General features: G+C 36.5%; 1 protein-coding gene across 1 annotated transcript; it reads left to right on the plus strand.

Moving 5' to 3' along the window:
• The first annotated feature begins 957 nt into the window (after positions 1 to 957).
• Positions 958 to 11,389, plus strand: LOC149005177 (proteasome subunit alpha type-4-like). The gene is made up of 2 exons (XM_089168514.1): positions 958 to 1,183; positions 10,343 to 11,389. Exon 2 carries the CDS (start codon positions 10,355 to 10,357, stop codon positions 11,105 to 11,107), a length of 753 nt encoding a protein of 250 aa, XP_089024640.1. The 5' UTR covers positions 958 to 1,183; positions 10,343 to 10,354; the 3' UTR covers positions 11,108 to 11,389.
• The last annotated feature ends 14,688 nt before the right edge of the window (positions 11,390 to 26,077 follow it).

Here is a 26,077-nt window from a genome sequence, read left to right on the forward strand (position 1 = left end):
AGAACAACATTAGCTAGCGTAGATAAACATGATATTGTAAGTTGATTTAACAATGAAGATCATCATTGGCTCATTAGGAAGTAAACTTGTGCGTGGAAGAAGAGATCATTAGAAGATGAACATCTGTGGTTAAAAGTTCTAATTTTTGAGTAGTAACTTGGGGATGTTAGAATTACTTGAATTTGTTGCTAGTTTTGCACTAATTTATAGACTGATTTATCTCTAGACTATAACAGTCATGCAGCCTCAGTGTAATTCTAGGGATAGGTATTCTATTGAAAGAATCACACGTAATCTTCATTTCTAATTTCATGCATTTAAGTGTTGCTACTGATCACAATTCACATGTAGCTGTTATGTAGAATTTTATTGTGAAGTTTGTTGAAGAAATGCAATAATACGTTCTCAATTTTGCTGTTCTTTAGGGAATGACAGATGAATTTGTAGATTATTCCCATGGGAAGCAACTCTAGGAACCGATCGAGCAATTAATGAAAAATATGAAAGACCACATTCTCAATTTCTCATGTGATTGATGAACCAACCATTGGTTTGTAAGAATCAAGTCATCAACGTTATCTCCAATCATCTGAGTGATTTGACTGATTTCTTCTCAATTACGATCACTAATTCACATTTTCAAACAGAAAATACTGAAGTTAATCAACAGAAAATATTAAAGTTAATCATAAGAATAGCATAGATGACAAACCCATACAGATTTTCATACCGTAACAAAATCTAACTGTATACCGAACCGGGCCGTTTTTCTATATCGATTTATTACCGTTTATAAAAGTACTATTTTCATATCGTACAATTTATGTGTAAGGTTTTCAAATTCAATACCGTACGGTATCGAATTACTGATACGTTACCGAATCGACACCCTTGGAGTCTACGGTTGAGATAGAAATTTCTGGGTTGAGACGAAATGCTACGACTTGTTTCCGAGTTAGATTTTACCCAAAAAAATGGCCTACGCGAAACGAGGAGAAACGGAAATCTCGAACGTAGAATTCCCTGTACTGCGATTTATTGCGCATCACTGAAGCATTCTTCTTGAGGAACACGAAAGGTTCTCTGTCTCTGGCGCGCTCGCTCGCTCGCTTTCTCTGTCTTTCTCGCTCTCTCGCTCGCTCGTTCGATTTCTCAGGAACACGAAAGCTCTCCCTGTATACGGGTAAGTTATACTTTTCTGGAATGTGAGCTCTCATCTCAACTCTCCTAATTTCATTGTGCTGATGATCTATTTTTCTTTTTTCGTTCGTTCTAATTCAGCTCCATTCTTCGTTATTTTATAATTCTTAGGAGCTCTCTGATATCATTTTTATCATTATAGCTTTTTTTCTTTTGGATTACTGAAACTATTTTCATAATTACTAAACGCAATAGATTGCAGAACGAAAAAGTAGTTCTGTTAACGCTTTGCTCAGAGCTTCAACAGACCACCTCTGCCCACAAAGATTTCAGCAGACAAAATCTTTCTGCTATTTGTCGAGTTTCCGAATCTTGCCATGATAGGATTCCAAGTGGAGTTTAATTTTTATTAATCTTCTTCAGAGTCCAGAAGAAAATCCGTCAAAGTTCTCTGAGTCCGTGAGAATTTCTTTTAGAGTTGAGGGATCTTTTTTTCTTTGGTTTTTCCTGACAAAAAGGAACACCCGAAATTCTGGGTTTTTTGCATTGCAAAGTGAAAAATAATGATTGTTGAGTTAACTTCAAAGAGGAATCTTCTAGTGTTCAAAGATGGTGGATTTTTAATAAACAAGAAGGCTGATCTATTATTATCTTTTTAATGTTGAACATGAGTTTTTCAGTCTCAGTTCGTTTTACCATCAAGACAGTCACTTTCCCAGTTAAATTGAGAAAAGGAAGAAATACTTTCAAATCAAATGGATCGCTGATCTAATTTTAATCTAGTGGATAAATATTCCAATTTATAATGAATGTTGGTTGGCAATTCTAAGGAATTGTCACAATGGAATCATGACTCTGGTTGAGCAAAGCCGTTTGGTTGTGAAAAAGCTTGTTTCCGAAGTCACCTTTTACAACATACATGTTGATTCGTTGGTGAGATCATCTTCATAGTGATCTCAGAATCACATTCACCTGAAAGAATCAAGGTGTAACAGACCAGAATCCATCTAGTTCAAGTAATCAAATAGTTTTTCTTGTATATTTAATTCTCAAACAGTTCTTGTATTATGAATTGGATTCCCTCCGTTGCACCTAGGTTGCAAATCAGAACATGCTGCTACAGAGTTAAAAGAATTACACGACCAAATGCTTCCTTAGGTGATAAAATGGGATCTAGGTGCCATTGATCCTTTTTTTCACAACGGTTTTAAAAACCATGCATCATGATTCGACGAATGCCAGTTCCAGGGAATCGTGCAACCAAATGTTTTCCATACCATTTAATTTGTATGTAGATCTTCAAAAGCCAACTTGCCTAACTGTAAGAAAGAAATGGAAGCAGAAAAAGAAAAGCAACTTTGATTTGCAGAGCTCAGAATTACTTTTAAGTGCACTCCAATTCCATATTATCTTCTCATCTACTTCATCCTCTCCCTTGACATCGCTGTCCTTTACTTCTCCTATAAAGAAAATGTGAAGGTACAATTTCTATGGCAGAACACTCAAGAATGATAGTTCTGCAGCACATCCTATAACATCAAAGGCTAAAGAGGGACCAAGAAGAACAGCAGCAAATAGCAGAAAGATATATATGGCAGAAAACTCAAGAACAATAATTCTGCAGTACATCCTATAACATCAAAGGCAAAAGAGGGACCAAAAAGAAGGGCAGCAAATAGCAGAAAGATTATGTATTGTTGCTTGCAAGCTGACATCAGTTTCACCGATGTTCGCAGCTTGTGCCATAGCTTCCATCTGTACCTGTTAACTGCACATATGACAATCACTGGAGCAACATAACTAGAAGTTTGTTCAAAACTTCACTAGGGCATTTAATTTCCTTTGAGAATATCCACCATTATGATATATCAAGCTCATAAATGACATATTGACATACTGCCTATGCCGCCAAGGGAGATGTAATGCAACAGAAAAAAAAGGGGTCAGTAACTGGATAGAATAAAGATGGACATATGTATGTGTGGATGTATCAGGCAATGATGTATAGCTTTGCATGACAAGTGTTGTAACTACCATCATATATTGATACTGTATTCTCTGTCTCATCTGTATATGTTGCCTCAGGGCACTCTTGTATAAATAGATGGAATAGCTTTAGATTATTAATATATACAGAATACTCTTCTATCATGGCATTATTGGTACATGCTCCTCTGAGCTTTCTTTTTCCCCCCTATCTTGGTTCTTGTACGCTCCTCTTTTTTCTTGTTTCTTCTGTGCCCTCTTTGTTTTCTTGGTTCTTGTTCATTTCTTTCTCAATTTTTCTGCAATGTCCTCGCTTGATATTGGCGGATCTACCTCTTTTGGAGCCCTGCCATATTTTCTCTAGTTCTGGATGTCTCGTCTCATTTGTCACTGAAGTTCTTGGCCACAAATTACCCTCTATGGTGAGCTCAGTTTCTTGCTCTTTTTCAAGCTACAATTTGCTTGGGTACATCGATGATTCGTTTTGTCATGCCTTTATACCACCTGAATCTCTTTCTTTTTGGGATCAGCAGGATCAGCTGATTTTCAGTTGGCTTCTCTCTCTCTCTCTCTCTCTCTGAGGCGGTGGTTCCTCATGTGCTAAATGCTTCAACATCTGTAGAAGCGTGGTTGACTCTTTCGGTGATTTTGCTCCGGCTTCTCGCAGTTGACTCCTTGACTATAAGAATTGTCTCAATCGCATCTAGAATTCCTCTTCTGTTACTGATTGCATTCTTGCTATTAGATCTATTGCAGTCACCCTCGCTGCTATTGATCACCTTGTGACTGATAGGATCACTTTTTGGCCACTGTCTGAGGTCTCTGATCAGACTATCATGACTTTGCTACTTCGATCTGTCTTCTACCTGAGCCAGTTTCTTATATTGCTCTCCCAGGTCTTTTGTTGAGTCATAAATGCTATCTTGCTTCTTTCACTGTTGAGAATGTTTCCCCTGTTGTCATTTCTAATGTTGTTCAGATTTTGGCTCCAATACTAGTGGTTCTAATGCCTGATCTGTTGATAATACTTCTCATTTTTGTTCTGGTGGTTAGAATATCACTCGTCGGTTAGTGGTTGGACATATAATGGTCTTTATTTCAATCGTTCTAGTCAAGGCTTTGAAAATCAAAATCAGTGGCCCGGGAATCGTAATTCTGGTTATTCTTCTGGTGGTAATGGTTTCAGTTGTTCTGTTGGGGATGCTGGTCTTGAACTGTCTGATTTTAATGATTCTTCTTCCCTCATGAGGCAGGTTTCACCTTATGTCAAATCTGTACTTTGGCCAGTCATGTTGCATCCAATTGACCTTGGAGATTCAACTTTGCCTTTTTTGGTATGTGCTCTTTCCGCCTTCCCTTCTTCAACTTGGTTGTTAGGTTCTGGCACTATGCATCACTTGGCTGCAGATCTCACTAACCTTGTCATAAGTTATCTTTACTTTGCTAATGATCGGATAGTCATTGGTAATGGTAAAGGTATTTTGATCTCCTAGTCAGGCTAATGTAGTACTGTATTTGAGTGATCAAAACAGTAGCCAAATAGGACCTTTCATAGGGAATCAACTTCAGATTTGATAGACTTAAGATAAATAAACTTCAGATAAATAAACTTCAGATATAAAGGTAGGCTGAAAACCGGAGTGGTAGAACAAGGATATTGGTTTAAGAACAAGGACTAAATAGGTCTTCAAAACAGCAGTAGACTATAAAGAAGAAATGGATGGAACAATATAAGAGAATTAAGAGAACAATAAGGACAACAAAGTAACACCCGGGCTTCACACCGCAAGGTGGATCGATTGGATCAAACACCAACCTACTTTGATCAAACACAAGGAGTCTCCATAGAGAAGGAATGCTAACAAAGCAATTTGATTTCAATAGATGAGTTGTGTCTTCACCACTTACATAAGTCTCTTTATATAACATTCAAAAGAGACATAAACATTAATGGCAACATCCAACCACTAGCTAACACCACCTACCTATTAATAATTCAACTACTACCTAACTCTTGACAAAGGAGAACTCCTTTGACAATGAGTTCTCTTATTTTCAAACTAAAGCCCCTTTTATTGACTTTCCAAAAACTAGACTTAGGCTTAGGTCTAGATTATGAAGTTCAACATATGTGGGCTATCTTTAACCCACTAAAACAGCCCTAGCCCATGAAAGCCATGGGCTGATTCAGGTGACAACTTTAGGCCTTTGATGGGCCTGACCCAATGGGCTTCTTCTTTCGTAAATATGTCTTCAATTCTGTATCACAGGCTCTTCTCAACTCTATACTGATTCCCTTTCATTTTAGGCTCCGACTTACTTTGTGTTCTTGATATACATTGTAACCAAGGTTTAAGATATTGCGAGATCTTGCCTTTCTAAAAGCTCAAGCCGAGATTACAGTTGACTCCCACGAAATACACAATCTGGATTGAGATATCAGTTGAGTCGAGATCTCAGTTCAACTCGAGATCACGGTCTACCCCTTCCTTTAAAAACCAAATTCCAGGCAAGACAGGTAGAAAACTTGACCTATCTCACCTTCCATTTGGGCGACAACTTCCTAAATTCAATTTTTGCCGGTCTGTTGCCTCCTCTTGCCGATAGCTTCCATGAACCACAACAACTATTCATGGGTCAAGCCCAAACTGCAAAGGAAATCCTGAGGCCTAAAGTGATATAAGGCTTCTATAAGCTTGGGGGCGTTCCCCCCTCACCCCACCGGAGCGGGAACCCCATGTGCATCCGGGGGAAGGTCGTCAACAAAAGAATGTGAAGCATGAGCCATAACTAACACTTTTGTATGAACTTATGATGGTTGTATTGTTATATTCTCGAGAGTTGAGAATGTGATTTTCTATATTACTCATATAGATGGAATTTTGTTGATATTTAAGCTACTTAATGTATCATATTACCTGCTTTTCATTTATATGTCTGAATGGTTTTATATTTCATATTTTATAACCTTGCATGTTCATTCTTGCAACATTGTAGTTTCAAACTTAAGGTCGAGTTAGAACTCATAGGTAGGGTTGTTCTCACAAATCTAAGGCCACTAGTGCGTGTAGAAGGCCTAAAATAGGTTAAATGCCAACTTTGTGCCCAACCTGACCCGTAAAACCCCCAAGATGGGGTCTCAAGTCCACTTGAGTTGGCCCGAGAAAAAAATTCTAGATCTCGAGTGAGATCTCGCCAACTTGAGCAAGATCTTGCTTTTTCTCAAGGGTGAGACTATCCTCGAGAGTGATATCTTGAACCTTGATTGTAATGTCCTTTTGGCTCATCAATTTGCTCGTGATAATTTGTTTATTTTGAATTTCACGATGGGTTTTGATAAACTTCTTTGCTGGAGTGCCTGGTCCCACCTCCTACCCTTTTGAGTGTACACTTAAGATACTAGGGCCCCATCAGTTTTTTTTTGTTCCAGGAGTCTCCAATGAAGGTGACATTCTACGGAGGCTAGAGTAACCACGGTCTCTATTCCATCTCCTTGACTGCTGGTTCCCCTTCTGTTGCTCTTGCTTCTCATTGGCACTCTCTGATGTAGCCTCAAGTGAATGAGGACCAACCTCCTCCAAGATCTTATCAAACCAACCTTAGCTTGAGGTTCAAATTAACGTTTCACAGTTTTAGGGTTTGCATTGGGAATTCAGGGCATCAAGGAATTAGGGTTTAGGATGCAGTTTGGGAATTTAAAGCATTAGAATAGGGTTTGTAAATTTTTGGCAGAAACGGGATTAGGGCTTAGGCTAGGGTTTGGTTGGTCTGATAGGGCTGAAAGTGGAATGGAAGGTCACTAAAATTGGGGGGATGATTTGTGATAATGGTTAGATTGCTGCGGATCTGACCCTGAATTTTAGGCCTCTAGAAAATTCCAAAAATTCAAGAAAAATAAAAAGGATGGTATGAGAAGGGGAATGGAATTAAGTGCTGACTCGTTTGTTACTTACCTGTAACATAAGTTTTGTAATGGTTGTGATGGAGATGGAAAGAAGTGGAAGTGGAGACAGGCTACAAGCACTGCCAAAGGAGAATCCTTGGAAAAGATGCCTTAGGTTGCTTTCTTGATCATGTGAAGGTCCCTTATCATTGATGGGAAGCTCCACTAACACTTTGCTCTTAAGCACCAACACACTCTTTATTAATTGTATTCTCAAATCCGTCCTTCGCTACATGCCCAGGGTTTTATTTAAGCCTTGCATAAGAAGTCCTAGTGAAATTAGGACTTAGAAACTGACTTCCTAGTTGTACTCTACATACTATCCAAATTCAAATAGGACTCTTATAACTAAACTTAAAAGGAATCATTATCATATCCTAGACTGAATCAAACATAAAAGAATATTCTGCCCTTATAACTTAAGCTATGCAGGATTTACATAATTAGAGCAAAAAGCTGCCACATGCCCTGAGAAAGGTATGAAAAGTTAGCTTATGTTCCATATAAACGACTTAAACACATTTGCCATTTTACATTATTACGCCCAGTTTTGATACCTCATCATCCTTTTCATCTTGGGACTTTGTTAGAGAGAAAAAAAGGAAACCGAGCCCTAGCAAGTTTCAACTTGACGGTTCTTTAAAGTCCCTTTCCCTTTTAACGGCGTTCGAGTGTGCGTCACTAGTTCCGCAGGAGTTGAACTTTGTTCTTCTCTATATCTCTCTTTTCTTTCTTCTTGTGTTTGTTTACTTAGGGTCTAGGCCTGATTTCTGGTACTAATTATTTTGTTGAAGTTATGTTGACAGATGATTTGATTCTAAAAGTGAAATATGTTTTATCTGTAATGGAAGGGCAAAAAACCTTTCTTACGTGGAAGTGATCCTATGTTGTTTCCCTCACTGCTTCCAAAACATGATTACACCTTAATTTTGTTATTTTATGTAATCCAACAAATTCTTGAGCATGATAATCTGGTTATTCTAGATAATAAATTAAAGAAAATTGAAAGGAATTAAGGATTGAAAATTCTAAGATTAGAAAGTATTTTCAATCAAAAAATTTTGATTGAAAATATATTTTTTGGGTAGAAATTAATGAAAACCAGCCAGTATTCAATAAATTAATCAATGCCTCTGATTGGACGTTGATCAAACTTGTGTCTCATACCTCGTTATTGACTTTATGATGCATCCAAAAGCCATTGGAGAAATTGTTGTTTGGCGTGTGCGGAATCCCTTTGCTCCATCGATGCACTCTTTGTACTCTGTTCTGATATTTAGGGTTGCAAACCCATGAGTTCATGTTACAGCCAAAGCTAAAACAGTTCCTTCTCAGTTTAATGAGATCCAATTTTCTAGTAATATTGGCAAGATAAACATGAAGAATCTACTGACAGTAGTTCACATTAGATGCACAAGTAATGGGAGATCTCCATTGTAACCTTTTTCCATTAGATAGTGAGTACATCTTTAGATTCGCCTGGGGATGTATCAGATTGTGTAGGTGTGAATCATTTAAATCTTTGTATCGTCTATTACATATTTATGGTTTCATTGGTCTCCATTCTACCAGATAGTATGGGTTTTTATCGTTATTATGGGCTGCTTGGATGCTTTCCTGTTATATAAAGCTTAAATTTGGTATATCTGCAGCTGTTGGGGGTGTGGCTGAAGGAAGAATTTAAGGGTGTTATGTTAGACAATTTCCTGGAGAGGCAAATGTAGCACTGGGCAGCATTTAGCCATAAATCTATGATATAGTCTAGGGAGCTCTTTAGTTGTTATAACCCTTCCAAAAAATTTTCTTTTATACAAATTGTGTCCCTTAACAGTACAGGCTTGTTGATTTTGAATCCGCTCCCCCCCCCCCCCCCCCCATTTTGCTTGTGGTGTTACTGCTGATAAAACTAATTTCTGTTGCTGATTGTTCTCAAATTTGTAATTTGATATTGGTATTCTTTGTGCTTTTTTACTGTTTAGTATATGTTTTTGTATTTTTAGTTACTACCTGTTGCTTAATAGAACTATCTGTGACTAAGTTCTATTGGAAAAGAGTACTTTTCCTGTTTATATTCATAATTCGCTTTCTTAAATCTTAATCATATTCTACTATTCTTAGTAGAAATTTATTGTCTCTAATATGTTGTAGCATATAAGTAGAGATGTAGATTGTGGCACTCTATAATTGCTAGTTTGCTGTTTGGCTATTGCATGTTAGTCTTACTTGATACGATTCCTTTGGGCTTAGCGGTCACCGTGTTGCCTAAGTGTTCAGGAAGGCCCTACAATGCCTTTGGTTGCCTAGTGCTTCGACAAGCATGCATGGTTGTGCCCTACTCCTACATAGGACATGGAGGCATGATTCATGTGTTTTAATTTTAATTTGTATGTTAAGTATTCCATAAGGATTGTACTAAGATGTTTTTATATGATCATTAATCATTGCAGCGTAGGACAGTTTTTTGTCATGTGGCAGTATGAGCTAAGCGGCAAAATGATGGCTGATGTGGCCCAATGTGCTACATTACATTTCTTATTAGGTGCTATGGTTTAGTAACCAACTATGGTAGCTAGAAACAGCTGCACTTCTGCAATAGTAGGATGGGGAGTGGGGTTTTACAAACAGAGTTGATATTAGGGTAATAGCAAGATACCTCCATGCCTTATAAGTTTGGTAGTAACCATAAACCTTTTTTGATTTTATTTTTTTGCTGTTTGTTTCATTGGAGAGCATATGAGAATAAGAGATTTTGAGTGTTTGTAGAGCTTCAACGTCTAGTGGCACTATGGTTTATTTTTTACTTTTTATATTGGTTTTTTTTTTTTTTTTGGGGGGGGGGGGGAGATAGGTAGCTTAGTATGTTTGAAGTTGTGCTACAGTGAATAAGCCTAGCAGGAATGATGGGATGGATGGATGTCTGCAGCTTCTTTTTGGTTTCAGTGAAAAAACGGCATAGGTGATTCCTGTTTCCGGTTTCTTTCACTTTTACTTTTTATAGGATATGCTTTACCGTCAGTACTCTCAAATATAGTACTAGATCTGGGACCATGTTGCAGTTGGTGATTACAATTTTCAGTTTCTTTCATGTTTTTGTAGCATATGCTTTACTCTCTCACTATAATGCTAGATGTGGTTTATAGTTATTATGGTAGTGAATCCGTTGATGGGCACTTCAATCATTCTGCATCTGGGTGTTAGCATCCATTTGTTTGTTTTTGATACTCTTTCAGGGGTGGAATGCTAATACATGGTGTTCTCTGTGTTCTTTTATAGTAATTCCAAAAAATGTCTCGGAGGTATGATAGCCGTACGACGATCTTCTCCCCGGAAGGTCGCCTTTACCAGGTGGAATATGCAATAGAAGCCATTGGGAATGCAGGAACTGCTATTGGGATATTATCGCAAGATGGAGTTGTCCTAGTTGGGGAAAAGAGGGTGACTTCTAAATTGCTCCAAACATCAAAGACCACCGAGAAGATGTACAAGATCGATGATCATGTTGCCTGTGCTGTGGCTGGTATAATGTCTGATGCCAACATATTAATTAACACTGCCAGAGTCCAAGCCCAGCGCTATACTTATGCGTACCAGGAACCAATGCCCGTTGAACAGTTGGTTCAATCTCTGTGTGATACTAAGCAAGGCTATACGCAATTTGGGGGGCTCCGTCCATTCGGTGTCTCATTTCTGTTTGCAGGTTGGGATAAGAACTTCGGCTTCCAGCTCTACATGAGCGACCCTAGTGGCAATTATGCTGGTTGGAAGGCAGCTGCAATTGGGGCAAACAATCAGGCAGCCCAGTCAATTCTTAAGCAGGATTACAAGGAAGAAATCACAAGGGAAGAAGCTGTTCAGCTTGCATTGAAGGTGCTTAGTAAGACCATGGACAGCACAAGCCTTACATCAGACAAGCTTGAACTAGCTGAGGTCTTTCTCTCCAGTTCTGGGAAGGTGAAGTACGAGGTCTGCTCGTCAGAATCACTTAGTAAATTGTTGGTGAAATATGGAGTAACCCAACCAGTTGCTGAAGATTCTTGAGTTACATCTCCTGTCTACTTAATTTTCATGACTTGGCTTCAGAACATGTTTAGTTTATCTTCATGTGTTAATTCAACCCTCCTTGGGATTGAAGATCTTGAACCAAATGTTTGATGTTTTACCGTACCAAATAGGATTGTCGATTGTAATGCTAAACGTCTCTAGCATTCTGAGTACGGTGCAGATTTTCCAATTTGGGAAATTGGAAATAAAGGTGGCGGGAACACTGCTTCGTGCTTTCCTTTCCAAATGATTCCGGAAGTTTATGAAGAACTTCAAAAGCTTAGGGTGCGTTTGATAACGTTATTAAAAAATGTTTTTGGCGTTCTTCTGTTCTTTGGGAACGGAAAAACGGGTTAGAGGCGTTTGATAAAACGGTTTGTTCTTCTGTTCTTTAAGAACGAACCGGTCAGAAAAGTGTTATAAAGAACACTTTTTGCAGAACATAAAAAAGATGTTTTTACCAAAGAACAGAAACGAACGTGATAAAATTGGTTCAAATTGAAGCTTTAAAACAAGTTTATCAAAAACCAACTTTATTTTTCAACCCAAAAAAGAAAAGAAAAAAAAACACCAACTTATTCCATTATTAGTGTTTTGAAAATATTTTTAGAACGGATTTATCAAACGCCATTTTCAAGCAAAAAACGGTTAGTATGCATTTGGTAACGTTTCCGTTCTGAGAAACCAGTTCTGCAAAACCGTTTTTCATTGTTTCGTGCTAAAAGACCATTCTTTGCTTGAAAATGGGCGTTTGATAAATCAAATCTGAAAATATTTTTATAATACTAATAGAATATGTTGGTGTTTTTTTTTTTTTTTTTTTTTTGGGTTGAAAAATAAGTTGGTGTTTGATAAACTTGTTCTAAGGCTTCAATTTGAACCAATTTTATCACTTCCGTTTCTGTTTTTTGGTAAAACCACATTTTTGATGTTCTGCAAAAAGCGTTCTTTAGAATACTTTTATGACTGGTCCGTTCTTAAAGAACAGAAGAACGAACCGTTTTATCAAACGCCTCTAACCTGTTCTTCCGTTTCCAAAGAACAGAAGAACGCCAAAAACGTTTTTCAAGAACATTATCAAAAGCACCCTTAGGCTTGTGTGATTGGTGTGTTATATGATAAAATTACCCTTGCAAACGGCTTAAAAAAGTGGTAGAATTTGATAATTTGTTCTTCCGGTTTGGTTCTCAATTTCGATATTAGCCGGTCTAGTGTGATTCGGTTTCCAGTTGGTCTTGTCATATCACAGTCCAAAACCCCAAAAATGCATTATCATCGAATGTCACACCCTTTTCTCTTTTTTTTCTTTCTTCAAGACATTCCAAATATGTCATAAAACCCACACATCCCAAAAATATATCAAATTGACAAAGGTATCTCAAAATGTCTCTTGAAATGATATCTTCTTCTTTTTGGTTAGAATGGTAAACTAAATTAGATAAAAAGACAAATATATCTTTAGTACTATTTGTGTACTAAAAATTAAAATTTTACCTTATTCAATATATTATAACTTAGAAAGACTAATATACCCTTTAATTTTTATATTCTCCCATCAAAATATATGATTATGTTATAAAATAAATAAGATATATTGAATACAAAGAAGAAAGATAAGATGAGTTTAACTCTTTTATTGAATTATTCATTACATATTTATAATGTAACTAGTATATTCTCTTATATGGAAACATCAGAATTTACAAAGAAATATAATATATGATTCTTGTACACAATAAGATGTTCTTGATATGGAATAATAGATTGTCGCCCAAGATAGAAGGTGCATAGAATGTAAATATTGACTGCCAACATTATGTGTTGAGAAGACTGTGATCTTGAATTAAGATGGGAATGTGAATCATCAAGATTGCATGCTAAGGTGATTGAGATCTTCAATTGAGAATATAATCTATATGAGGGTGATGGACAACCACAATCAATATTATTTATACTTCCCCTTGGATGTTTATCAATAGATAATGTACCTCGTTAAAACATTACTAAGAAAAAACATTATGGGAAAAAAATCTTAGTGAAGAAAAGATACTATACATATCTAAATAATATGTCTTGGTAGCTGCCTCGTTAAAAACCTTACCAGGAAAACCCAGTGAGACAAAACATTGGTGAAGGAAAAAAGAGTGTAACATGTATTTTACTGCCCTTGATAATAATATTATTGAGTATCTTTAAATATGCACATTCCAATATCATATACTAGCTTCTCAAGATTTGAAGTAAGTAATGCCTCTATAAATAAATCTATTAAATTATCACTTGAACGAATTCAATGAAAATCGATTTCACCATTTTATTGAAGATCATGAGTAAAGAAGAATTTCGATAAAATATATTTTGTTCTATCTCATTTGATGTATCCTCCTTTTAATTGAGCTATGCATGCTAACATTATCTTCATATAATATTGTAGAAGACTACATGTTTACTGAATGTGTTGTTCATTGATCTTAACCAAACATATTGTCAATTTACTTCATGAATCACTATTGTCTTTGCATGATTTGAAGAAGTGACAGCTATAATTTGTTTTGTTAAACGCCATAAAATAGCTAACATTCACTTCTGAATATATAACGTGTTGAGATCTAGTTTTATGTAGATCAGATAAATATTCTGCATCTGCATAACAAGTAAGTTGATATCCATATTTCTTAAAACAATATCATGTCAATAATTCCTCCAAAGTACTGAAATATATGTTTAAGAACATTCCAGTGTCTTTGTATTGGAAAAGAGATAAATCTTCTAATACATTTATAGAAAATGTTATATTCGATTGTATACTATTAGCTAGATACATTAATGTCCCGATTGTTTTAAAATATGGTACTTCAAGACTAAGAAATTATTCATTATTTTCTTGGGGTTGAAATGAATATTTTTTTATGTCGAGCAATCTCACAACTATTGGGGTACTCAATGGATGTGTTTTATTCATACAACATCGCTTTAAAACTTTCTCTATAGAAGTTAATTGATGAACAAATATTATATTTATCAAATGATCAATTTGTAAGTTAAGACAATACATTGTCTCTCCAAGATTCTTTCATTTCAAATTCTATCTCCAAATAGTCTATTCCTTTTGGAAGCTCTTCAGAAATTCCAATGATATTTAAGTCATCATCATATACACTTATTAAAATTATATCCATATCCTTTAATAAAAGCACAATAATAAGTTGGATCAATTTTATACTTTTCATTTAGTAAATATTCACTAAGGATATGATATCATATATCCCCTAATCATCTCTGAAGTCTTATTGAATAAACTTCCTAGGAATTTTTATATACTTCAAGCATTTTGAATATTTCAGGGATTTTCATATAAAGTTCACACTCGAGTGAACCAAATAGGCTGTAATAATATCCATTAAATGCTTGTCAAAATTTTAATGTATTGCCTTAAAATATCTAAAGGTGATTGCATCCACCTCAAGAGAACAAGTTTTCATATAATCGATGTCAAGCCTTTGCGAAAATTATTGTGTCATAATTCATACTTTATATATTACGATTTTATTTTTTTCTCATTTAATTTTCGCACAAAAACTCATTTTGTATCCTACTAGCTTTATACCTTAAGATGTTTTGACTATAGGTCCAAAAACTCATTTTTTTGAACAAACTCAATTTTGTTTGAATGGCGTCTTTCGATTTTGGCCAATCATTTCATCATTTACATTCATCAACAAATTTATATTCAAGATTTTTGTTTTGTTGCATTATTTCAACAATAACATAATATGTAAAAATGTTGTCGACAACTTTATATTTTCGGTCCATCTTTTTTTCTGCAATGACATAACTAATCGGGATCTCTTCATTATTTTTAGGTACTTGAACCTCTTTTGGGGTTTTATAGAAAGTTATATCTTCAGGATTTTCATAATCAATTGTTTCCATATTATGACTATCTTGATCATTTGCTCATTTTCTTTTTCTAGGATTTTATCCTTGGAACCGATTGATCTACCACGTTTTAAACGTGGTTTAATTTTATTTGCACTGATAGATTGTCATATTAAGACATTAATTCTAATTGGAGCATTTGCAGTTGGAATATGAGATTTAGTAACTCTTAGCAGGTCAGCATATCTGGCAGTTGATTCATAGTTTTTTTTTTTTTTTTTTTTCCCTTTCTAATTAGTTTGGTGATTTTCAGTATTTTTCTTTTTCTTTTTGGTGATTTAAGATTTTATTGACAATATGTTTAGGAATTTCATTTTTATAATAAACTAAAAATATATAAGTCTTCAATGTGACAATAGAAAATTCATTAGATATGACCTATGATTTAAGGTTTTAATTTTTAAATTTTTTCTGTAACAAGTAATGGCTTGCTATTATCATTTCTTACATTTTCTTTTATGACTTTAGACACTTGGGTTGATAATTACATTAAGTGTCATAATAATTATTAGTTGTGTATATGTGAGTGTGTATTTTTTTTTACAAATAATTTATATCTCATGCTTTGTTTTATTATTTGTTGATTCCATCATGTTAGATCTGTACTAGCATGATATTAAGTATTTATTAGTATGGAATATGTATTGTTTGTAAGCATAATCCTATAAAATTATAATGTTGTATTATTTATAGTAATCTATGTGGTCATATAACACTTTGGTTGATTTGACAATTGTGGCTTATCATTAACTAATTTCATATGATGATTTTATTTATTGTATATCGTAGTTACGAATTTTGTACCACAAGTATTATTGAATGCACCTGAAATTACAAGATTTGAAACTGTAAATGAATACAGCTTTGCAAATGTACATGAAATTGCAAAATTTAAAATTGTAAATGAATACAGTTCCGTAGTTTTTAAAATTATTTCTTAATTGAAATTATGTGGAGAAAATATTATTAATGAGAACTTACTAGGAAATTTTTTTTTGACTTTTCATGTTTCAAATGTGCTATTACAATAGTAATATCATGAAAAATAGTTTTAAGAAATACTTTGAATGATATGATGTTTTTTTGTGGTTGAGTAAAGTAAGAGATTATAAATGAAAAATCATGAAGCTCATTTTATTGGTTTGTTTCATTCCCTAAAGTGAATGCAGCAATTCATGATAAACCTGAAAGAAGACAAAATTATAATTATGGTTATGACTCTAGAAGTAGACGAGGCAAAAGACGGAATAATTACCGTCATTATGAAGGAAATAAATAAGAAATGATAAGGATTCTCAATTTAACTCTTCAATGAGTAAATATAATATTGGTCATCGATGTGGTATGAAAGTCATTGGGCATGTAACTGTCGTACTCCACAACATTTTGTTAAGCTTTATCAAACTTTAATTAAATGAATAAAAACAATGTGAAGATGAATTTGACTTTCTAAAATAATGATACTAAAGCAAATTTTGTCTATAAAGAGGATAATTTTGATGGCCTCACATATATTACACATCTAGATCTTGCAAACTCCTTTGAAAATAATAATTTAATATTTGGAGACGAAATTGGCTATAAATAATGCATTATTTTGTAGCAAATCTCAAATAAACTTATTAAGTTTCAAAGATACATACCAAAATGATTGAGACTACAAATGCAGGTAAAACTAAATATTTATGCATTACTATAAAAGTATTAGACAAATTCTTAGTTTGTACTGCACGAATATTCATATGGTTGAAACACATACTTGGGTAAATCAAAAGAACATTGATTCTGATAATTTTATTATTTGGCATGACCGATTGGACCATCCCGGATCAAGTATGATACGAAAAATTATCCAGTCCTATTCTAACCCTGACCCTAACCCGAATCCACTGTTGTATTTAGGTCCGAAGACCCGAAGAGGTGGTAGAAGAGACTTATGGACCCTTTTGATTGATAATTATGAGTCGGAGACCGAGCCCATGGACATTGACGATGATACTCCTTTCTTGAGTACATTGTCGGTGTTTAATGAAAGTCTGCGCATCGGAGAACAATGATTTAGTTGAAGCACCTAATGACCTCCCGTACACAATCCGAAGGTATTCCCCGAAACTAGACTTCTTGATTGAATTGTAGAAGAAAACCCCACTCAATTTGACCTTGTATAGCTTTCCAAAACCCTGTGTGAAGTTGCTGAACTAAACCTGACTTTTCTGTTGATTTATATTTTGGTCGATCCTCTTTGGTCGATGCCATCGACCAAGGACCATCAACCAAAGTTTCCCAGTCAGCCAAGTTAATGATTCTTTGGAATATTCTTTATTCTATTTATACTAGCCGCGTGTTTTGAACCCTATTACAATCATTTTCACTCCTGAGAACGTGGGGGGGGGGGGAGCTTCCCAAAGCAACTCCTAGGCATTTGTGAAGGATACTTCACCAAAACTCATTGTTAATCTTTGTTTCTTGCCTCCATCTATAACTACAAGGTATGATTCAGCATTCCACTCTCTATTCTATCTTTTTCTATTCTTTTCTTTCCCTCTTTTGCTGTTGAGACCTTGGAGATGATGCTGCTACCTTGCAACCATCACTCCAAGTGTCCACCATTGTTTAACCTATGATTCTCCTAACTATCTATTGATGCTATGCCTCCATCTCAAGCCTAGCATATACATTCTTTGATTTTCCTCTTAACATCATGCCATTTTGTACAAAATTGAATTATATAGTATGCTATGTACATGTTTATCACTAGCATATGATTCTAATCGAATTTTTATAAGTTCCTTTAGCTAATGCATGCCTTTTCAATGTTAATGCAACCAATTTCAATCCATGCTATGATGCTTGCCTCTTGAACTTGGTAGCTCAATTTGGGACTTTCTATTTAGACCATTGGATTATGTTAATTCCTTGATTTGTAGTGCCCTCATACTGTTCTTAAGCATTCCTCCAAGTTCCGGATTGATCCGAACCTCGGAAAACCAATTTCGGATCAAAACCCCCAAAATCCACTATTCTGTCCCGAAGAAGTTTTGCTCGATCCTCTTTGGTCGATGCCATTGACCAAAGACCATCGATCAAAGTTGTTGCTGACAGCAACCTTAGCTAGTTTTGACCCGTTTAACATCTGATCTTTTCGATTTCTTCTCTAACTTATTATTGATGTTTGTTTAGGGTCTTAACATTTCTTGGTAATTCTCAATTCATCATCAACTCAACCTAAGGAAAGGATGGTTATCTCCATAAACATATAGGCCATAAACTTATGATTTGTGCTTATACTTACAGAACATAGTCTCTTGATTTGCTTTTAATTATTATAAGACTGCTATACATGTTTTAGGACAGTAGTATTGCGATCCATATACTCTTGTCATATTAATTTATTATTCTTGATTACTTGTGTCTATGATGAATCATTTCAATATTATGATTTAACTTTTATCATGAAGATGTATTGAATGCATGAGAAATGATGAACTTGAATATGTGATTGCCTACACATAACTTGGGATTGGGGAGTGTCCTATTGACACTTCTGTCCTTGGGCATCGGAGGGAATAGTATGGGATGTTCTCTGAAGGTGCCTATCGACACTTTCCCGGGTTATTGGATGACATACATAGGATTGTCTAGTTGTGTGGCTAGGATTGTCCTTGTCGTGTCAGACCCAAATCGGAAGGGCATTGAGACTGAACGACCCGTGGGACTTTGCATGAATGAAAGGTAAGCAATCCGGTAGGGGACATAACCATGTTACGGATACCTGAAATGGGCCATTTATTGGTAGGGTTGCAAATAGCTAGACTTGGGCTCACGGGCGCTCAAGACCGGTAACCAATCTGTGAGAGGACGTGAGAGCTTCCCGTTTACTATTTGTGGATGACCAATAGGGTTGATGAGTCCGTAATCTGGGATTACACTGACTCTAGTGTGAAGGATACCGGAAAGGATCGCCAGGGGCGAGGAATGAATGTATCTGGATCTGACTTGATACGACTGAGTAGATGACTTGCATTGGGCTAAACTTTACTGTGACATGCGCCAGTACTTATACCAAACGGTGATGTGAGAGAGCGGTGACTGATTCCCATACCATGGTTTGAGAGAACTGTACCCAATTACCACGACATTCCCAAGATACGGAATGGGTTGAGGGAGAGTGACTGACAACCCAAAGAAGTATGGTGCTATGACTTAAAGCATGTCTACCTTAGAGACTAGCATTCATAGAGTTAGAATCATATTTGCATCATATGTTTCATATCACATTGCATTTATGTTATGTTATGTATATGTATGATTTTAAATTATGGAATAACTACCTTGCTGAGTTCTTCGAACTCATTCCTTTTGTACACATGTTTTTAGATTATCCTACAGGTACCGAAGATTCTGATGGCGCCTTCTTTGAGACGGACTTTGATCCTGCATACTACCCTCCGGGTGGTAGCTTCAGTGAAGATCAAAGTTTTGGTGTGAAATCCCCCAGATTTCTACCCCTTTAACCCGTGGCTTCAAAATCGAGAAAATCAGGCCTTGAGTTGACGGCAAATGTGGGCCATTCAAGTGGAGCCCGAAGGGTTGGAAATGGAACCAATGTTGGTGGATGACCCTTGTGATGACTCATCAACTCTCCTAAAGTTTAAGTGAAGAAAAAGATTAATTTCGATGGTGTAAAAAGGGTGATTTTGGAATGTCTGTAGATCGGCGATGGAGAATCCGATTGATGCAAATAAGGTATCAAATCAAAGATCGTCGAAAGACCTTTCCAACAAGCCAAAAATCACCAAAATCGGAGTCCATTTGAGGGGTCAACTTGGGACTGGTTGAACGGCCGGTCGACCGCCCCAACCCCCCAGCCATTTTCCAGCTTCGGGGCAGAATCGGATTTTTCATGTTTAAAACCCTATTTTGAGTTTCTAACCTCTCATACTCGCATTTTAGAAGGCTAGTACGAGGCTGAGGCTCAAGGAGGAGGAGAAACCAAGGGAGAGGAAGTATCCTAACCATTTGGACGCGTGCTAACACCCGGATCATTGCGGAAACGTTAGGAAAGGTAAGAATCATCAAACCCTCTTCTTTGGGCTTTGTTTTAGGAGTAGTTCTTCGCTATAAATGTTGAATTTGAATAGTTGTAACATGATAGGTGTTTTGAATGCTTGCAAATAGTTTCATTTATGTTTCCCTTTTGTTTGTGAGTGGTTTGTGCGAGTCGTTGCAAACGATTTTGCATTTTGGCTCTCAGACCCAGCTGAGAGCACTCGCGAGAGCCAAAATTGGGGCTTTTTGATTGAGATGGAATTAGATCAAATTGAAAGTATATTTAGGATCCTATTGCTTCCAATTAGACATTCCTAAAGTTTTGTTTCGATTCGACTTCGAATCAATGGTGAAATTTGATTTTCGCCGAAACTAGGTTGAGAAAGGTGGGTTCGAAACTAGTTGGCAGATTAGGCTTTTGTTGGGTGATTTTGGGAACCTTATTAAAACCCAATTGACTTCTAATTTATGTCTAATGATCCTCTTATATGATTAGGTTTATTTTGATTATAATCACCAACTCGTAAGTGTGACTTTGTGGAACTTTGGAGAGCTTTATGCTAACTAAAAAGGTGAGGAATATACTCAACCTTGTCTTGCATGTTTAATTATGTAATTAAATTTCATTATTGATATATTGCCTTGCTTTAATATTTATTATCTTGTGATTATGTGTGGGACTTTGCATGAATGAAAGGTAAGCAAGTATCTTTGCTTCTATTTTCAATATTCTTTGAAAGCAATATGAGAATGTATGAGATGGATGAGATTAAATGGATTGAGTGTTTTATTTTATTTTAAATTCTAAATTATTGATATGAAGATATATGGATGATGTTGAACTAAATTACTCTTTTTATTTTATGTTTCAAACTAGGGTTGTGGGTTCGCCCATTACCCTAGTGAACTTACATGAGTATGCATCTAGACTTAAGTACATGAATGCTAAGTGTCTAGAAGTGTTTGGCTAGGTAACCTCACGAGTACTACTACCCTTCCGGCAGGGGTATTGAAGCTGATTAACCCGTGATGTTAGTGGCTGGGTCCTGAGCGTCAAGCAGGCCCACTACCATCATAGAGAGGTAGGGTTGCATATAATAGATAAGGGCTCCTGGGCGCTCAAGACCGGTGAAATGATCCGTGAGAGGACATGGAGAGCATCCTGTCCATTATATGTTGATGACCACTGGGTTAAGGAATGGGATCCAACAGATGCCTCCCGTTGAGGATTCCATTCATAGGTGGAAAGGTATTGAACCAAAAGACACTAGGCATGAGGGGAGATATCCGGACCATATGTAGTACGAGACTGTATGACATTGCACTGGGCTAAGATTATCCTTAACACGCGCCAATCTCATACCAAACGGTGATGAGAGAGAGTGGTGACCTATACCCCAACCATGGCTTGACAAGATTTTACCCAACAACCGCGGAGAACCCAATAGACGTCTCTTGTTGAGGGAGAGTGACTGAGACCGCCCAAAGGAGATTGGTGTACAAAATTAATGCGTGTCTACCATAGAGACTTCATGATAGAGTTAGGAGCATAATATCATAATCATTCATACATCATATCACTATCATTAATTACATTATCGATACTCAAACTATATGTGTGGTGTGGAATCTTGTGGACGAATGTATGATAAGATGTTGAGTTGACCTCACTGAGTTCTGTTGAACTCATTCCTTTTTGTATGTTTGTTTCTATTAGAATATTCTGTAGGTTATGATGACTCCTTCCAAGTGGAGGATTCGTTGTCGGCAGGCTTTCTTGAAGGAGTGACTAAAGAAGATGTAGACTGGCATGGACCTTCATGCCTGTGCAAAGACTGTTCTTATGAGGTTGGATTCCATTAGAGAATCAGTTTAGTTTAATTTCCGCTGCAACAAACTATTTTTCATTCAAACTCTGATGTCCATTTTGATTATCTTTAGATAATGGATGACTGTAACCTTTTGATCAATCAAGTTTGATAACTTTATACTTGAACTTGATTTAGTCTTGTCCTTTTAATTATGCTATATCTTGTGTTGTATGGAATTGTCACTGAACTTAGGTCCTGCAGTGTATCACCCCCACGGGTATTCGGGTATGGCCGGATCCAGCTGGGTGGGGTGTGACATTTGGTGCCGAAGAAGATTACTCTTCGTACCAGGGCTAGCCCCATGATATTGCGGGAATGGCAGAGTTGGGCCTTCTTCATCCATACCTATGAGGAAACGATCATTAGGACAGAAGAAACCCTAGTCTAGTGCCCCATTTCCTTGGTCTATTATGGAACAACTGGATATGTAATTAACTTTCCTCGGATTATCTTTTGAAACATGGGATTGTAACTAACTTGATTATTACTTCATTTCCGCTGCTTTGAGAGAGTGATTTACACTTATTCTCTCATCTTTATGATCACACTTATACATTGACATTATCTATTTTCCGCACTCTGATTTATCGAATCTTATCTTATTCATGACATCTATTATTAGTTGCTTTTACCTTGATTATTATTGTTCATGATTGTGTTATCGCGGGTTTGGGAGGGATGGCCCCTTTTTTTTTTTTCCTTCTTTTGTGGGTGGGGCCATTCTCGGGTATGCCATATAGGGTACCGGCTGGGTGGATGTGACAATTCTGATATTGTATGTAGATGACATACTCATGGCCAGCAATAGTAAAGAGCTATTAGAAACTATTAAGAAATGGTTGTCCTCCATATTTGATATGAAGGACATGGGTGAAGCAAGCGATGTGCTTGGTGTCAAGATTGTCAAAAATAGGCAAAAGAGATTATTGGTTTATCTCAAGAGACCCATATTGTTAGTGTCTTAAAGAGATACCAAATGCGAAACTGCAAACCAATAGATACTCCAATGGATAAGGGTTTGCATTTGAGCCTTGACATGGGTCCTAAGACTCTAGAGGAGAAAACCAAGATGGAAAAAGTTCCATATTCCAGTGCAATGGGTAGCCCTTATGTATGCTATGATGTGTACTAGGCCGGATATTTGTTATATAGTGGGTTTGGTTAGTTGGTATCAATCAAACCAAGACATAAAGCATTGGAAAGCAATTAAGAGGTTATTGAGATATCTTAGAGGAACAAGGAACTACATGACATGTTACCAAGGATCGGATTTGCAATTGGTTGGCTATAGCGATGCTGACTGGGCTGGAGACATTGATGAGCTCAAATCAACTTCTAGATATGCTTTCTTGCTGAATGGCAGGGTCATTTCATGGTGTAGCAAGAAGCATACTTGTATATCACTCTCAACCATGGAAGCAGATAATGTGGCATGCTCAGTTGCGGTACAGAGGCTATTTGGTTGAGGAGATTCATACGCCATACTGGATTTGTGTTGACATCCAAAGAGCTTGCCTTTGTCTTCTGGATTAGTACGGCAACTCTTAGTTATATCAAGGACCCCAAGTATCATGGAAAGACAAAGCATATACAAGTGACATATCCTTTTGTTAGAGACATTGTTGCAAGGAAGAAATATGTACTTAAGCACATATCTACGAGTTAGATGGTAGCTAACCCTCTTGCTAAACCTATAGCCAATGATGTTTTTATTTCTAATGTAAAGTCCTTGGGCTTGGGTAGATTGTGACTTATTTTTGTACTAAAACTTTTTATTATTGAGTAATATGAGTTCATTCCAACGTTTCTTTTTCCACTTTCTATGTGATTGTGTTCTTTTAGCATAAAACGTGATATGTCAATAGGCATGAGAATCATTCACTCATACAAGCATTCGCCTTTGGCACTTTGGAGACTAGTAGAGATGAGACGGATTGTGATTGACCTTGTGTAGGTCGATTCATAATCATGTTGTCACCTTGATTTGGAATCAAGATGAGTTTCTCTATTGTGAAGAGAATCGACATGAATGTTCCCACTATTTGTTGCCTATAAAAGCCAGGTGCAAATACTTTATGTGGCGTTGGGGTAGCGACAATATAGAAACTCGGGTTAGGTTCAAGAGGTGTGACTAGACTAAGACCTGTATGGTGTTGGGAGAGACATACATTCTATTGTGTATAGAATGTTCCACCATAGCGCGTATATCATACTATGTGTGCTTAACAAACATTGGAAATGAGAGGATGGATCCCTGCTCTTTTCATCGTGTGAGTCCTTGACTTTATGGTCCATTAGTGTCCTTAGTGATTTTTGACGACATCATGAAACGAGGGGTAGATGTGGCTACTTTGGGGTGTTACCTATGGTCATGATTGATTTGACCTAAAGGGGCATTACCGGGAAGGAGTCAATCCCAAGTGTAGTGATGGTGTGGGGCAAAAGGAAATGTTTGATTCAACTGTACCTTAAGAATGTTTATTGGCACCAGTTGTATTAGTTACAATAGTAAACATTCTAAGGACAAGAATGTGATTTCTCGAGGGGATTGAGATATCTTTTGTCTGGTGAGTTTGAATAAACCAATGACATTGTGGTATACTAATGCTTACTTAATGTGTTTCTTCTGGGAAGATTTCTAGTTTGGGGCTCACGAGTGCAAGCAATCACCATCCACGACGCCATATGCTTGTGGATGGGCCTTTCGTTGAGCTTGTGGAGGTTCGGTGATGATCGTAGAGGACCAGAGGTCGTGAATTGGAGTTTGATTCATATCACCAGTGAGAATATTTGCCATGTGTGACTCTGGGACACATTGTGATAGAGAGATTGAAATGTGTATATCTGGGATATACATGTGTGTTTAGAACACACTATGACAGAGAGATTGACATTTGCCTTTGTGCAAGTGGGAGATGTTGACATTTATTAACAACCGACCATTCAATATGCCCAAGAGCAAAAAGGGGAACCCCCCGGGGGCGGGCCAAAAAAAAGGGGAAAAACGGCCCCCACCCCACCGCAGCCACAAAACAAACAGACATTCGTGAGTTGTTAAAAAACGGCTCTCGCACTCTCTCTCTCTCTCTCTCTCTCTCTCTCTCTCTCTCTCTCTCTCTCTCCAAGAAATGCAAAAAGGACAGGTTTTTCCGGGGTTCTTCTTCTCCTTGGTTTTGATCTCATCTTTCATCCATCCACACGGCAGGGGGGGGGGGTTTTCCCCCCATCCCCGGTTGGTGGATAGGCTTTCGGTGATGATTTCGTAGAGGAAAGAGGTCGTGAATTGGAGTTTACTTCCGCTGCAGGTCTATCTATATTGGGAAAAGCGAATCCAAGTAAAGATATATCTCCCATCTATTTATAGACTAGAAAGATAACTAACAATAGCAATTCATGAAACAAACCAAGAATGAATTTGGTTTTAATCAATGACCTAACACATCTAAGAAACATGCGGTCTTCCATTAGAAAAAATGATTTCAACAATACCATATGAAGATAACATTACATGCATAGCTCAATTGAAGGGATGAAACATCAAATGAGATAGAACAAAAAATATTTTACTAAAATTCGCTTTCACTCATGATCTTCAACAAAATGGTGAAATTGATGTTCAAAGAATTCTTTCAAATGATTATCTGAAAGATTTATTTACTTAGGCATTGATTACTTCAAATTTTGAGAAGCTAGTATATAAGATTGAGGTGTTCAAAATCAAAGATATTCAATGATATTGTCATCATGGGAGGAATATGTGTTGCACCATTTGCCCCCTTTAACGTGCAGAGCAATACATATTATTTGGAAATGTATGACGTTGTCTTCATTAAGATTTAATATGCCTAAGAGAATCAAATTTAAAGTGGAGAACACAATAATGTATCCTTCCATATCAAGAGCATTTTATTCTGTACAATGATCATGTATTATATTTATTTGTAGATTGATATTTTTATATCAAAGAAGATGTTATTTTTACAATAAATATGTAATGCACTAAAATTCAATGGAAGAATTCAATTCATCGTGTCCTAATTATTTTTCTTGTCTTTAATAGGATTTTATTTTCTTTCCTTCTTTTATAAAATTAAGATTCAATGGCTGG

This window comes from Hakea prostrata, chromosome 9 (genome assembly GCF_041222555.1).
Source record: "Hakea prostrata isolate BN-2017 chromosome 9, UWA_Hpros_2, whole genome shotgun sequence".
Lineage (NCBI taxonomy): Eukaryota > Viridiplantae > Streptophyta > Magnoliopsida > Proteales > Proteaceae > Hakea > Hakea prostrata.

Bases quoted from the DNA above. Each gene is read 5' to 3' on its own strand.
- LOC149005177 (XM_089168514.1), top strand. From the start codon at position 10,355: ATGTCTCGGAGGTATGATAGCCGTACGACGATCTTCTCCCCGGAAGGT.